Genomic DNA, 15,281 nt, shown 5'->3' with positions numbered 1-15,281 from the left:
AGGAAATGGTTCAGGAATCCCAGATTTGACTAAGATAACGGTCAAAACATCTGTAATGATGACGGAATCCACGGTTCTTGATGGGGAGCAGTTGATGATGGTTGTTCATTAGTCTGAGGAAGAGTGCATGCAATCGAGAGCTCATGACTTGAATAAACCTTTGTTGGTCTTAAAGTTGCTACTGGACTCTATTTTTGTTGTTCAGACCTTGTCAGAGCACAGAAGCTAGGAAAGGTTGCCCCTGGTTAGTACTTGGGACACCACCAAGGAAGTTCCGATTTGCTGCAATTTGTGGGCTTGGTCTCCCATTCAATTGTTTTTTCATGCTTTCCTGAAAACCCATACCCTAAGAGTGGATGGTCCCATTGTGTAGATTTCTTGATCCAAACCCAGCAGAAGGGAAGAACCCATGCCTATTATTTCAACACTACCATAATAATTAGTCTTTTTATCGATGAAAAAGACCACAGAAAACAATGTTGAACCGCCTCTCAAGCTGAACCCACCTCCAATTTATGTCAGGCCAAACTGCAATGGATTTGTGGGAGGAAAGATTAGCTCCGTTAATATTTCACATGTTGGGTTAAATGAGGGAGGGAGACACTTTGTAATGTGAGGTTTATTTTGAAGGTACGGCAGTCTGCCCAAAAAGCACATTTGGTCAAAGGTCCTATTTAGCTTGTGCACAGCAATGCTGACAAGCAGTCCTTGGGTATTAAACCGAGGCTGGATAGCCATCTGATGGAGAGGCTGATTCTGTGAAGGCTCAAGGGGGTGGCAGGTTACAGTGTCAGTAATAGGGTTGTGGGTGTCCTGAATGGTGCAGGGGGTTGGATTAGATCAGTGGTCCCCAACCTTTTTGAGGCTGGGGACCGGCAGGGCATCGGGCCGCGCCCGCACATCAGGCCGCGCCCACGGGCTGCGCCCGCATGGCCCACACATGCGTGATGCGCAGCCCGGCCCTGATTACCTCTCCCCGCCCTCCCGCAGTAAGAAGCTTCCCGAGCCGCAAGCTTGCGGCCTGGGAAGTTTTTTACTGCGGGGGGGCGGGGAGAGGGAGCCGCAGCCCGGCGCCATGGCCTTCACGGCCCGGCACCAGGCCGCGGCCCGCAGGTTGGGGACCACTGGATTAGATGACCCATGAGGGTCATCTAATCCAACTCTATGATTCCAACTCTAATTCCAACTCTATGATTCTATGATTTCTCAGCTCATCATGTGATTTCTTCCTTGACACTAACACAGGAGACAAACTAAAACTGCTTCTGGGGAAGGAAGAAACACAGTCCAGTTCCACAATACAATGAACAAAGGAGGGCAGTAGGCATTGGAGGAGGTCTTAGTCACGCATACATTTGCAAATGAGGGATCTTTTTGAATCAATTGCTCTTTCTATTACCGCATGACAATTCGCCTAGCCCACAGAAGCTTACGTATTTAACTAAGAAGACGACTGTAAATATAGTAAGCAGACAAATCTTGTAAATTTTCTTTCAGTGGCTGCCAGAATGGTTATTGTGGCCAACTGGAAGATCGTTAATAATATTTCATTGGAAAACTAGAGCTCAAAAATATGCAATGTTGTAATTTTGGAAAAACTGTCTAATAATATTAGAGTGATACAAGGTAGCAAGATTGAGGATTCAGTTAAGGAATTATGGGAGACTTATTAGGTATCTAAGTAAATTTCTGGATTCTAATATCTGTAACTCTTATATTATTTTATACTGATTATGGAGTTGAAGTGAGAAAGGTTTGAAATTTGAATATGTCTATTAAGCTTGGATCGTGGTTTCGTTTCCCCCCCTCTTTTCTTCCCCTTGTGTATCTTTTTTTGTTGCTCATGTTGTTTAAAAAAAAAAAGAGTTGATTTTTATATCCTGCTTTTCACTACACAAAGGAGTCTCAAAACAACTTACAATCACCTTCCCCACAACAGACACCCTGCGAGGTAAGTAAGACTGAGAGAGCTCGGAGGACTGACTAGCCCAAGCTCACCCAGCTAGAAGCATGGGGAGGGGAGGAGCGGGGAATCAAACCTGGTTCTCCAGATTATACACCGTCGTTCTTGACTACACCATGTTGGGCCTCCAGCCATGACAGCAGGATGGCAATACATGCTACCACTTACATAGAAGAGGCTTTGAAGGCACAGGACTCTAGCATCTGCAGAAACTTGCTTTAATATATTTTGCAGAACTTTACAAAGTAGAAAAACATTTACAGAAGAACAAATACCGGCCGAGCGTCCAAGATAAATAGGTTGTTGGCATAGTGCAAACATTACCTGGTTTAGGGAGGACAACACCAAACAGCTTAATTTTTTAAAAAATGCTTCTGGCATATATTTAAGAAACAGGATCAGTACATATACACACTCTTCAAAGTACCAGGATGAGTAGGGCTTTCTGGAGTACAAAGGTCGGGGCATTTCCTCAGCCTGTCTCTTTCCAATTTTCAGGCATTGCTACACAGGTACACTCAAATCGAGGCAAAAGGTCACCGAGAAAATGCAGGGGAGAGGACAAGACAACAGACAAACACCTTGGAAACTGCTGAGGAATCAAGACCGCACAAGGATTAGAAATCGGACCAAGGGATTTAACAGGAGAGCAGGGTGAGGGATAACCTGCAGACTGCATTCAGGGGACAAGTCAAGCAGTCATGCACTACCCTGGATGGATTAGCTGTCTGATTTCACTAGCCAGATTAATAACCTTATGCTTTTTTTTTTAAATGGAGGAATCCTGGATTTGATCCAGTGGCTGATAGCCTGAGCACCTGGCAGTGCTGACTCCATTTGCACAAGGTTATGAAATGCCAACCTCCAAAGCCCTTTCTCTCGGCTTCTTATTTTTAAAAAATGCCATTTTAGAAATTCATGACTTTATACAGCCTTTTAAGAATGAGGGTTGGATTTAAATACAGGCGGATTTGCAAGGGGCAAAGGCTGCTAGCCCTGTGTATACTTGGGTGTAAACACAACTGAACTCAATAGAACTCTGTAGGTAAACATGCAATGTATCTGGTGGCTTGGCAGAGGAAAAAAATGTGTGTTTTTTAAAAAACACACACACCAGATTTAAAAAATCTGAGGGGTTGGAGAGAAAGGTCATCTACTGATGTGTATAGAAGTAACCATACAAAGCTGTCAGATACAACTGTAAGGGAAGTCATTTTGAATCAGGACTCAAAAGCAACTATGGGAAGATTTATAAGGTGGCTTTTTACTTAGTTAATGTTTATGAGGTTTATGCAGTGATCAATCTTAATTCCGCTCCTGACATGTGCATGATACTTTATTAATATCCCTAAACGCATTTTGAGTTCCAAGATTGGCCACAAGAAGCTCTCAACTTGATAAGCTGCCATTTCATTTCATTTCATCCTAGAGCTGGGCATCTTTTGCCCTTCTCTTTCCAAGCAGCTATGTGCTTTTCCCAGTCTTCTGCAGCCGGCTGGCGCTTGGCTGCCGCGGTACTCGTTGGCTGGACCCTTCCCGGCTGCTGTGATCGGACAGAGTTTGGGGCCCGGTTGTCGTGGGACCCGTTCTGGTTCTCCCTGGAAGGACAAAACAAAGGCCGGCGTTCAGGGCTTTGTGATGAACAAACCGCAAAATAAAGTTGCTCTAATGTAAAAAAAAATCCATTGAAATTTCTCTAAGGTGATGCAGCCTTCACTGTTTAGTTTGAGCTGTGATCTAACAAGTATTTACAGAGGTTATGATGCAGGAAGGGCTTATCTGATTAAGTCTTATTTGGGGTCATTATCCTCATTTGTACAAAGAGCAGCAAAACCAGATTGCTGTGGCTGCAATCCTAAATACGGTTTTTCCTAGCACGAACCCCCACTGAATAAAATGGGTTTTACTTTTACAATAGGCCTGTTTAGGGTTTTCCCCTAAATGGCCCAATTCAAGTTTGTTTCAACGCATAAAGTGAATCATCTACAACTTTACTAACCAATTCGAATTTGCTTTCCCCCTGGTAAGTGGGAGTGATTCACAGGATGTGTGAGGTCTCCCTTTACCAGGTTCCATTTTGGAAGCAAACATTAAAGGGGGTCATTCGGTGAAGCTCACATTTTGCATTTCAGAAAGAAGAAACTTAGATCTCCTAAGAATGATGGACTACTAGTTTAATAGGAACCTAGTTGTCTTTTAAATCTAGATTGATGAAATCACCATAGATTATAGAGACATTACAGAAAATATTGGAGGCCTTTCCTTCCTAACAATAATTCTACTAAATTTTACACTCTCGCCATTGGGAAGCTCTCCCTTTCTACTTACAAATATAACGTCCTCAAGAAGGCACAGAGATATATTGATGGATTCTTATAAAAGGCTTTAACTTGCTGATGGGTGTGCGCGCCTATAAAGGCAACTTTCTGGCTTACTTTGCGGAGCTCCCCCTCACTGGTGGTCTCAGCAGTGGCTGGACACATGCTTACCGTGGATGCTTTTGGCGGATGCTGCATTGAGCAGGGAGGTTGGTCTAGATGGCCGGTCTTGCCCCTTCCAACTCTAAGTTACTTCCTGTCAAGGACTCCATGGCAGCCATTATAATTTAAGAGGGAACCCTCATGCTTTTCAGGCTAATCCCAGCTCCTGAGTAGGAGGGCAAGGCAATTCTGAGATCCCTAATCCCTGTGAGCTAGAACTTTCTTCATCACTTCCCTCACAATTCTACTCTTTCAACAGGATGGAAGCACTTCAGATTCCTCCCTCTGGATCGTCTATCCTTGCTGGCGCTTGTTTAATCCTCAGTCCATCTCTCAGTTTTTAAAAAAAAATGCTAAGTGGTCAACCTTGTTAGCACTTATTCCTATTGGGTGCTGTGTCACTTGGGAACGCCAGTCTGAGCCTACCGGGCTTCAACAGTCTGTCAAAGTTCCTTGGTCGATTATGATTTTGTATCTTCCCAGCCTGACACTATTCCTCCTGGATGCACCCCCACCTCGTCCCTTCTAACCCTCATGCGTTCCCAGAATGTCATCCTTCTCTATGAGTCTCACAAGCAGAGATTCCTAGCTGTCATCCAGCCCTTACCAAAGTGGGTCACGTTCCCCAGGTGAAAAGGGGTGGTATTTTCAGGCGATTTGAGATTTGAACCTTGTCAGAGGCAAATAGTCCCCCCCCCCAAAATGCTGGGAGTGGCGGGATATTAAAAAAAATTGGAAGTATAAATAATGCTGCTCAGCTTAGTTGTGGAGTGGCTTAATTTACAATAACTTATTCTAAAGGACTGGCGTGGCTCCAAAAATAAGGCAAGTTAAAAGCTTTGTTTTTTTCTGTTCATTGTCACAGCAGCCTGAACCACCAAGGGGCTTCTGCTGGCTCTCAAGGCACCAGTAAACGGCACCCTTTCCATCCACGTGGGAGCCCTGAATGCAGGGCCACAATTCCCCAATGCAGCCTTTTTGGGGTGATAAAAGTGGACTCCCCCCATCCTTTTTGACCGGTGGGAATGATGGGATCCCACTCAACAACAATCAGAAGAGAGAGCCAACAGCTGGGGAGGAAAAAAAAAAGGAATAAACTCATTCTTTAAAACCTGCAATGTGCAGGCTTCACAGACGTTCAACTTTAAATGCACAGACTCCTGCAAAGCTCTCATGAAAGATTTACTCTTGAAGAACATCCCATTTGTGTATTGCAGAATTTTAGAGAGAGAGATTGCGCCAGTGTTAAACCCCTGATCGCGAGGGACCTGAAATCAGCATCTTGATACAAGTGCATTAGGCAGCACAAACATTATGTCACCAAAAACATGTTAAATGAAAAAGACATTATTTATACAGATTCAGCACGGCTCACTACAAATAGCTCAGAAAAAGAACCTGGCCAGAAAGTGCCTAGAGAGTACTTTGAAATTCTAAGCTGCATGCTTATAAGCTGCAGCTGTATGCAAATAGGGCCTTTGGAGATGGACCATTTTGGGATCGCCAGGTACACTGCGCTAGGCCGTACTTTTCCCTGAGTAGAACAGCATGAATAGCATGAATGGTGTGGTCCAAATTAGCACCTGGGCACTTTCTTGCCTCCCCCCCCCCCCCCGCCCTTTTCCATCAGAGCACTAAATCCATATGAGCCTTCCAAAACGATAGGGAATATTTGCTAAACATGCCCCCGTGGCAGAAGGGCCAAGACGACCTGTCTAGATGCAAGCTGAAAAATTATAACATGTTCTAAAGCCCCCCCTCCCCCCAATTCAGCAGGACCACACCAATCAGTAAATTTTCAGCAGCGCTCCGTGAAACACTGTGCTGTGCTCAGTACAGTCTATCAATACGGTCAGCGCCCAGCAGAAAATATACCATTGATCACCAAGTAAAAAGCAAGATTTGATGACGATATAAATTAGTACAGCAAACTAGGAGAATCAGCTGATTTGTTTAGATAGAGCTTTCCTTTTCCTAGAGACTAAAAAACAATATTTTGCTACTTCCTCTGCTGTGCAGGGCTCTGTTTCCTTTTGTTTTAAACGGCAGTGTTAAGCGCATTTGGGGGGGGGGGGTGGAGAGTGCCGTCAGGTCTCGGCTGACTTCTGGGAACCCCGCAGGGCTTTCAAGGCAAGAGACAAACAAAAAAGGTGGCTTGCCACTGCCCTTCTGTCACAGAGCAACCCTGGACTTCACTTAGTGGTCTCCCATCCAAGTACTAAGCAGGAGTCGACCCTGCTTAGCTTTCTGGCCTTGCCTGATTTGGAAGAAAATCCCACTGAAACCAACAGCAATGACTGCAGAGTAAAACATGTCTCCGGATCCGAATGCAAGAGGATCTTGGGGGGGGGGGTTGGCTAAGGGGAAGGATTTCTTAGCTATCGCCGCGCCAGAAGACTGCACTGAACCCCGATAGAGAACTAGCACACGCGACCTGCAAAAGGGGAGAACAGGCAGCAAGAAAACTGGAAAGAGCCGGGGGGACCTTGAGAGAGAGGCGAGCAAGCCGCAGCGGGACGGTAGACCCCAGCCTGAGGGACTCTTATTCTCGGAGGTCGAAGGGCAGAGGAAAGTGAAAGAGGTGCAGGGATTTTACTGGTCTTGGCAGAGACAAATGGGGGCTCTAATTCAAAGAGAGACACAGAAAAATATTAGAAAACAGCATACGGAGAAAGAGAGAGAAGAAACAGAAACAAAGTTGAGAATGCTCTAATGCCCCCCTCCCTCCCATCCCAGAGAAGGAAAAGATATTTTCATGAGTAGAAGATATTTTCATGAGTAGAAGGGTCAGGTCAGCATCTCTTTGTTTGCAAATCCTAGATCGAGATACTTATAATTAGAAACTCAACAGAATAAGCAGCTGGGGGGGGGGGGGAGATGGTGGAGCTAGGGGCAGAGAAACAGGTAACTGCTTACCAAATCTGTTTTGAGAACCCCAGCTATTTCCAGACCCTCATGCAAGCCCACATATAATGTATCTTGGGTTCTTGATTTTGGGTAAGCACATACCTGTTATCTCTGCAAAACATGCCTCAGAAAACATTAAAAGACAGCAGCGTGATCAATAAATTGAACGGTATTTGCCTGCCCAGCCTTCAAAAGGACACACGAGTGGGGAAGAGAAAGAAGAGCTGGTTTTTGAATAGCCCACTTTTCACTACCCAAATGGCTTACAAATACGTTTTCCTTCCTCTCCCTGCAACAGAAACCCTGTGAGGTAGGTGGGGCAGTGAGAGCTCTAAAAGAATTGCTCTGTGAGAACAGTTATCAGAGAACTGTGACAAGCCCAAGGTCACCCAGCTGGCTGCATGTAGAGGAGCAGGGAATCAAACTCCAAATTAGAAGCCACGGCTCCGTAACCACAACACCAAGCTGGCTCACATTATGTAAACCGTGTTTGCCTATCCAGTCTTCAAAGGGCCACCCAAGTGGGAAAGAAGAGTGCAACTCCCAAATTTGGCTCTCCTGGAGTACTGCCCCGCTATTAATGTGGACAGGACTACTGCGAGGAGTAGTGTTCTGCCCACTTCTGATGAAAAACTCATGGGTGTCGTGTGGGAGGAGCTATTGCTGTGACTTTCCCTTATTTTGTTGTATTGGACATTCCCCAGTTCCAGATCCAGCCCCTGCTTGTAACAGCCCAAGTGCACTTTAGGCCATGAAAGGAACAGAAATGATCTGATTCCAAAAGGCCAAGCATAAAGGCAAGAGTTGGCGTGTGAATGGAGAAGTACATGCTAGGCTTCAAGGCAAGATATTTCAGTATTCACAATGAGATAGAATCATAGAGTTGTAAGGGACCTCCAGGATCATAGTCCAATCCCCTGCAGAATGGAGGAAATTCACAACTACCTGCCCACCCACAGTGACCCCAATTCCACACCGACATGATGCCCCCCCTGAAAAAACCCCCCAGAATCATAGATCAGATGCCACAGGTGAGCCTTTTTGGGGAGTGATTGCAACCTTTTGGGGCCCCACTTACAGCTTGCCTCTCTCTGCCTCACCTATCACACAGGGCGTCTGTTGTGGGGAGAGGAAGGGTAAGGCGACTGTAAGCCGCTTTGAGAATCATAAGGCCTGCTGGATGACCTCGGGCCAGTCACGGTTCTCTCAGAGCTCTCTTAACCTAACCTCCCTCACAGGGTGTCTGTTGTGGGGGGAAGGCGATTGTAAGCCACTTAGAGACACCTTCAAGTAGTAAAAAGCGGGGAACAAAAATCCCGCTCTTCTTCAGACCTATAAAAACTTTGCCTGCCCTTTCCTTCAGATACTGGTTATTCTAAGATTGTACCATCTGCTCCATAAATTTCATTTTTGTTTTTTAGTGTGCAACACGCTGTCAAGTCACAGCTGACTGGTGGAGACCCTGTAGGACTTTCAAGGCAAGCCGCGTATAGAGGTAGTTTGCCACTGCCAATTCCACTCACAACCTTGATATTCCTTGAAGGTCTCCAATCCAGGCCTGACCCTGCCTAGCTTCAGAAATCTGAGATCGGGCTAGGCATAAAGAGCCGTGTTACATTCTGTTAGCCATAAAGAGCTGTGTTAGGGTTACTTGGAATAGCCGATGGGAATTGTGGGAAGGGGGATTTAGAGGGAAACGGCAAAGCTTTCCTCCAGCACCATAATTTCTCCATCCCAAGTAACTGTTCCCAAAGGTTCCGTTTCCTAAAAGAATGGGGTTTTGTTACACGGACTTGTGTAATGTGGCCCTTCAGTCAGAAATTTCCTATAGAAAGCGGCAACTGATGCCTCGTCTTCTTCCCCCCCACAGCACATTCTTCCCCACCCTTGGAAACTATGCTGCAGACAGGCTGCAACCACAGCCTGGTTCTTTTAGACCCGGGGTGGCCAAACTGTGGCTCTCTAGATGTCCATGGACTACAAATCCCATGAGCCCCTGCCTGCATGTCTATGGACATCTGGAGAGCAACAGTTTGGCCAATAGGAGACCTACTGCTAAACTCCATCACTAAATTTCAAATCCAGGAACAGGAACTGAGATAGCCCTGCAGGTAGAGAAGAAGTATGGTGGTGAAAGAGGGGAACAGGTGGTGGCAGCAAAGGCAGGATGGGCGAACGATATAGCAGGCAGGCAAGTCTCTCCGTGCAATTTCCAGCAAAGCTAGCTTAACCGATTCAAGCATCAGACACCGCAGAAGCAAACAGTCACTGGAAGCCCACTGGAAACCCAATCTGGGAACATATTCAGCAATGTGAAGATGGGAATTACGTATTTGCTCAGGACGCCATACAAGCTGCTCAGTTTGTATGTTTAAAAACCAATCAATGCCAATAGGGCCCACAGACAAGGTGGTCAAATTCACATACATTCGCAATTAAGCTTGGTATAGTGGTTAAGAGCGGTGGCTTCTAATCTGGAGAGCCAGGTTTGATTCCCTGCTCATCCTCCACATGCAGCCAGCCAGGCGACCTTGGGCCAGTCACACTTCTTTCAGAGCTGTTCTTGCAGACCAGTTCTGTCAAAGATATGTCAGAGCTCTCTCAGACCTATCTCTCAGACCTATCTCACAGGGTGTGTGTCACGGGAAGAGGAAGGGAAGGCGATTGCAAGCCATTTTGAGACTCCTTCAGGTAGTGAAAAGTGGGGCATAAAAACACAACTCTTCTTAAAAGGAACGCAGAGGTACAACCTGTCACTGGTGTAGACTTTTTCAGCCCATGTGATGGAAAAGGCAAAATCTTTTCTGTGAATATGCCGGCATGGGAGCAGACAAAAGTAGCTGTGTGCGCAGAAGACTGCTGGGAGTAAGCTAAGACCCAGCAATGCTGTTAACCCCTTACAAGTCCACCTTCAACCTAGCTAGCTGCTAACTCCATCCAGGAGGTGACAATGGGCACCTCTTCCATATTGCTGCCACTATCTCAGGGGCTCACCTTCGTTGCTTGACTGGAGAAGGGTCCCTGTGCACTGAGGAGCACAATGGAGTGGTGTTCCAGCACATGTCCTGGGGTGGGGTTTAACCTTGCGCAGCAACTTCTCCCCCCCCCCTTACTTTTCTCTTTCACACAATGCACTTCCTTCTGCCATTCTCAAAGGCAGATATAAAAAGAGAAATTCTTGGGGGTGGCAAAATCAACAGTTTTGGATTTATCTTGTAAACTACCACAGGATTCTGACTTTTCACCAAATCCCTCTTCCCGTTTTCTAATTAGCTTTGATCCTGTGCAGCATCACTATGCTGATGACACTCGTCTCTGTATTTCAGGCCTTTGGTTGCCTTTGTGAGGATGTCGATAGTAAAATGGTTAAAGAAGACCAAGCGGAAATTTAATCCAGAAATGACAGAGACTGATATCCGCCAACAAATTTTTTGCCTTATGCTGGATGGGCTAAATTTATCACTTGAAGATCACCCATAAAATGTGGAGATAGGTTTTGTTAGTGGAGATTCAGGTTGGTGCCTTTTTCTATTACACTGTGTGCATAAACCGTTCTCCCTTCTAGGCACAGCTGACCTCAGACAAGTTGGCCTGTGCTATAGCAACCCTGAGATCTGACTACTGAAACAAACTCTACATGGGCCCGTCCTTCAAGAAAATGAACACTGAGTGAGCACAAAATGTCGCAGTCAATCTGCTCACAGGAGCAAGTTGACAGTCACGGTTGGTCTCTGTTTCTTAAGCAACCAAATTGGTTGCTCGTTTCCCAGCTCAATTTGAGGTGCCAGTTCTTACTTTCCTGACCTGGACTCACATATCTGAAGAACCATCTCTCCCTGAATGAATCTGTCTACCCGCTACAGTCTGCTCAAGGATTCTTGCTTTCTATGATATGTCTTAGGGATCCTCTTGGATCCAGTCACAGACCAGAAGAGATTCGATGGATTGCCTTATAAAACTGTAAAACAGTTATGTTCCTGAAGGTTTTTTTTTAATAATAAATTTCAACTTAGAGCACAGCCACTATTGGGTCATGTTGTTGGGACTTTTACGATATTATAGAATCATAGAATTAAAAGGGACCTCATGGATCATCTAGTCCAACCCCCTGCACTATGCAGGACACTCACAACCCTATCGCTCATCCACTGTCACCTGCCACCCCCTTGAGCCTTCACAGAATCAGCCTCTCTGTCAGATGGCTATCCAGCCTCTGTTTAAAAATTTCCAAAGATGGAGAACGCACCACCTCCCATGGAAGCCTGTTCCACTGAGAAACCGCTCTAACTGACAGGATGTTCTTCCGGATGTTTAGACGGAATTTCTTTTGAATTAATTTCATCCCACTGCTTCTGGTCCGTCGCCCTGGGGCAAGAGAGAACAACTCTATTCCATCCTCTATATGGCACCCTGTTAAATACTTGAAGATTATATATCCAAAGGATTATATGGTTCCAAAGGATTATTTCTTCTGTTTGATGGTTTACATTTTGCACAATGGCATTTGATATGTAAACTGTCTTGAGCCTCCTTTGGGAGACGAAGGTGGGATGTAAAATTTTTTTTAAAGGAAACTTTTTCCTACTGATCTGCTTTGGCTTCACGTTGTCAGCTGTACCGTTCCTTATGGTTAAACAATCTTTCCTACCACAAAATTGCCCTCCATGTACCATCTTCTATTACTTAAGCCTCATCTCCCCACTCATCTCCCTTGCTATTTCCCTTCACCTAAATGAGACTATAAACTAGAGACTATGGCATTCTAAAACTACCTGTAAGATCCAGAATGGTACTGGTGCTAGGCAAACATTAAATGGCAATTGTTTATCTATGAAAGAAGCTATCTACAAAGCATGTTCTCTCCTACCCACACTTACATTAATGATGAAAGATATTTTGAATTAAGGCACTGCTAAAAGTTCCATTTCTGAACAGTAAGTCTATTTTGCAGAGAACTAAGATTACCTTGACTCAGCTGGTATGAGCCCTTGAGATAGTATGCTTATCATAGCAAAGGTTGCTGATAGTCAGTCCAAAGGGCGGTAAGGACCATTTCTGTACACCCAAAGTCTCCCTCAATGGCAGGCTGCCCGCCCCAATCTTTGGAATAGGCTACAAAAAAATAAGTGTAAACATCAAGCGTTTAGAAGCTGCAGTGAGGCCAAATTGCTTAGAAGAGCCTCTGGGCAGTTTACTATTCCTGTTGGCTTGGAAAATAAGGTTTATCTTTATGATGATTCAAGAAAGGTTAGATCCAGGAAAACTGTGTTGGTCCCTTAAGCACTACTTGGACTCAAACTTTGTTCTGCTAACACAGACGAAGGCAAATACCCACCGGAAACTAGCAGATTGTTTTCTTATTCTGTTTATTTAAGCTTGCAAGATCTAGGCTTGGAAATCCCTGAAGATTTGGAGGGAGGGGTGGAGCCTGAGAAATGTGGGGCATGAGGAGTGGAAAGACTTCAGCAGGGTGAAGTCCATCTTCCATTTTTTAAAGGCATTTTTTTTACAGTTGAGTTGAAATCCCATGAGATCTCCTTGGCAATCCTGAGTGTCTTTGTTGAAACAGCATTTTCATCCCCTGAACCAAGTGTGTATATACGTACAGAAAATGCTTTTGAGTGATTGTTCCCAGAAATGCAGAATACAAGCATTTCAATCAAACAGTCAATGCTCCTAAGGAAGTGCATGTGTGCTGTGCTCTGCCCCCAGAACACAGGAAATGGATGCTATTGCTTCTCCAGATTATACCGACTGGCCGAATCAAGAACTTCCCATGTTGGACTTGTTGTGTAAAGTAGAGGTAGTCAGCCTGTGGTCTCCAGATGTGCATGGACTACAATTCCCATGAGCCCCTGCCAGCATTTGCTGGCAGGGGCTCATGGGAATTGTAGTCCATGAACATCTGGAAGACCACAGGTTGACTACCCCTGGTGTAAAGCATGAAGCAAGCAGAGAAAGAAACATGCCAAGCTCCTTGCAGGGGAGGGGAGATGTCAAGGAAAGCAAAAACCCATCTGAAAGCTCAAGATCAGCATCTGCAGATGTGCACAGCGGCAGGAGGGGAGAACCAAAGTTTGCACAGGTATCCTCCAAACGTCCGCGGACTACAATTCCCATGAGCCGCAACCATACGGCCAATTGCAGGGGCTCATGGGAACTATAGACCGTGGACATTTGGAGGGCCAGTTTGTCCACCCCTGATACTATATATAGATAGATAGATACATAAACTGTGAAGACGGCAAATTTTGATCACCCCTGCGGGAAGTCAAAGCTTGCCACAAGGCTCTCCGAGCATGCGCAGAGGCCTTCTGGTCCCCCTCGGCGCTCTCGAGAAGTTCCGTCTCCAGAGGGCGGGGCACCACTGACCTCGCGCAGGCTCCGTTGCGCCCTCGGCGGCGAGTCTCTGCCCTGCGCACATGGATCGCAACATCTGGAAAACCGCCGTGGGCGCCACGTTCATGCGCAGGAGGTCCAGCAGAATTCTGCAGGAAAGGGAAATTGGGGAAAGAGGAGAGAGAAAAACGGGGGGGGGGGGAAAGGCTGCGTCACCATGGCAACTACCGTCTCTTCCCCCACACCCGCCCGCTCCTTCCGCCCCTCACTTGAACACTTCCGGGTCGATGCCGGTTCCCGCCGCCTGCGCCAGCTCAAACAGTTCTGCTTCTTCCGCTGTTAGGAGTTTCCGGCGGGAGCGCGTGCTGCCGACGGCGCTCGCTTTGGCCGGCCCGGTTGGTTCCAAGGAGGGCCCCGACATGTTGCCCGCAAGACCCGAAGCGGAGGCGCCCGCCTCAACGTATCGTCATCCCGGTTTTCTCTGCTGCGAGTCGTCGGGTGCCGGCGTCATCTTCGGTCTCGTGTGGAACTGTGGGAAATGTAGTTTTTTAGAGTCCCCGAGTGCATCGGTCGATCGGGTGTTAGGACTTCAATTCCCAGCCCCGCTGTTGCCAGCGGAGATCACGTGCAGCGGTAGACGGCGTCTGCAATGGCGCGCAGCGTAAACTTCCTATTAAGAGGGAGAAATCATTGGGCGGTGACACTCTATGGGAATTCTGAAGCACAGAAATCTTTGCCTTGTAATAGAATCTGGTGCTGGTGTTCTTGTAGGACAGGCCTTTTCAGACTGTTTCATGAAATCCTGGGGTTTCTTGACCTCCCTGGAAGGGTTTCCAGAATGGCTGGCAGTTAATTAATTCTTAGAATATTTTTTAAAATTGTTATACATTTATCGGGTGATACGGTGGCCAAACTGTGGCTTGTCAACATTAATACGAGCTTTGTGAGTCATAGCCCATTTCTTCAGACAGGTATGCAAAAGAAAATGGCATTGGGAAATGTTACAGGGAAGAGGGGCCTTATGTGAATTACACCTGGGGAAAGGTGACCAGATTGATTCAAAATTTGGTCTATATGGAGCAACAAAAAGTTTCATAGAATGCAAAAATAGTAATATTAACTCTTAAATTTCGACATAAGTACAATTTGCCGGGTACCCCCAGATGTCCCTCCAAAAGCGGGACAATCTGGTCACCTTAATCTGGGGTAATGTAAGAGGAAAAGGGAGGTGCTGAGGTAGAAAGTCTACGTGTGAGTTCCATTATAAATCATATACTGGGCAGTGGAAAGTCAGAGGTTTGAACAAATAAGCAGACAGTCAAAGTTAATGGATACTGGCACAAGGTGTTAGTCTCAAAACCTATTATTTCGTTCCTTAAATGGATCTCCTGGAGGAAGAAAACTCTGCAGCCACGATATGTTTGCCTGATTCATTGTAGATAGTCAAAAGCCATCTGGTCTGACAGGATGCTTCCACATGGTGACAGTTCCCTGTATAGCTTTTTTGCCATTGCAAATGCAGAAATGCACACAGCAGTAATGGAGCATCCATGTGACAGCTTTCCCTGGGTTTTTCTTGCTGCAGCCCGCTT

General features: G+C 46.0%; 1 protein-coding gene across 2 annotated transcripts; it reads right to left on the bottom strand.

Annotated features, from left to right (window-relative positions):
* Positions 1-2,167: 2,167 nt before the first annotated feature.
* Positions 2,168-14,224, bottom strand: LOC143835129 (mitotic-spindle organizing protein 2B-like). Of its 2 annotated transcripts, none has more exons than XM_077332297.1 (4): positions 13,959-14,224; positions 13,723-13,838; positions 6,878-7,066; positions 2,168-3,561 (listed from the first exon to the last, which is right to left on the bottom strand). In XM_077332297.1, the coding sequence occupies exons 1-4, from the start codon at positions 14,108-14,110 to the stop codon at positions 3,428-3,430; spliced, it is 591 nt and encodes a 196-aa protein (XP_077188412.1). In that variant the 5' UTR covers positions 14,111-14,224; the 3' UTR covers positions 2,168-3,427. The 2 variants fall into 2 exon arrangements, with proteins under 2 accessions (XP_077188412.1, XP_077188413.1); XM_077332298.1 differs by having other exon boundaries at positions 6,929-7,066; positions 13,959-14,223.
* Positions 14,225-15,281: the final 1,057 nt, after the last annotated feature.

This window comes from Paroedura picta, chromosome 4, assembly GCF_049243985.1.
Source record: "Paroedura picta isolate Pp20150507F chromosome 4, Ppicta_v3.0, whole genome shotgun sequence".
Lineage (NCBI taxonomy): Eukaryota > Metazoa > Chordata > Lepidosauria > Squamata > Gekkonidae > Paroedura > Paroedura picta.
This window is presented reverse-complemented; position numbering and strand designations above follow the sequence as displayed.

Excerpts from the sequence above, each read along its gene's own strand:
- LOC143835129 (XM_077332297.1), bottom strand. The coding sequence starts at position 14,110 with ATGTCGGGGCCCTCCTTGGAACCAACCGGGCCGGCCAAAGCGAGCGCC. Across the intron at positions 7,067-13,722 it reads CGCAACGGAGCCTGCGCGAG|AGCCCCCATTTGTCTCTGCC; the intron begins GTCAGTGGTGCC and ends TCTTTGAATTAG. Across the intron at positions 3,562-6,877 it reads CCTGTTCTCCCCTTTTGCAG|GGAGAACCAGAACGGGTCCC; the intron begins GTCGCGTGTGCT and ends TTGTCCTTCCAG.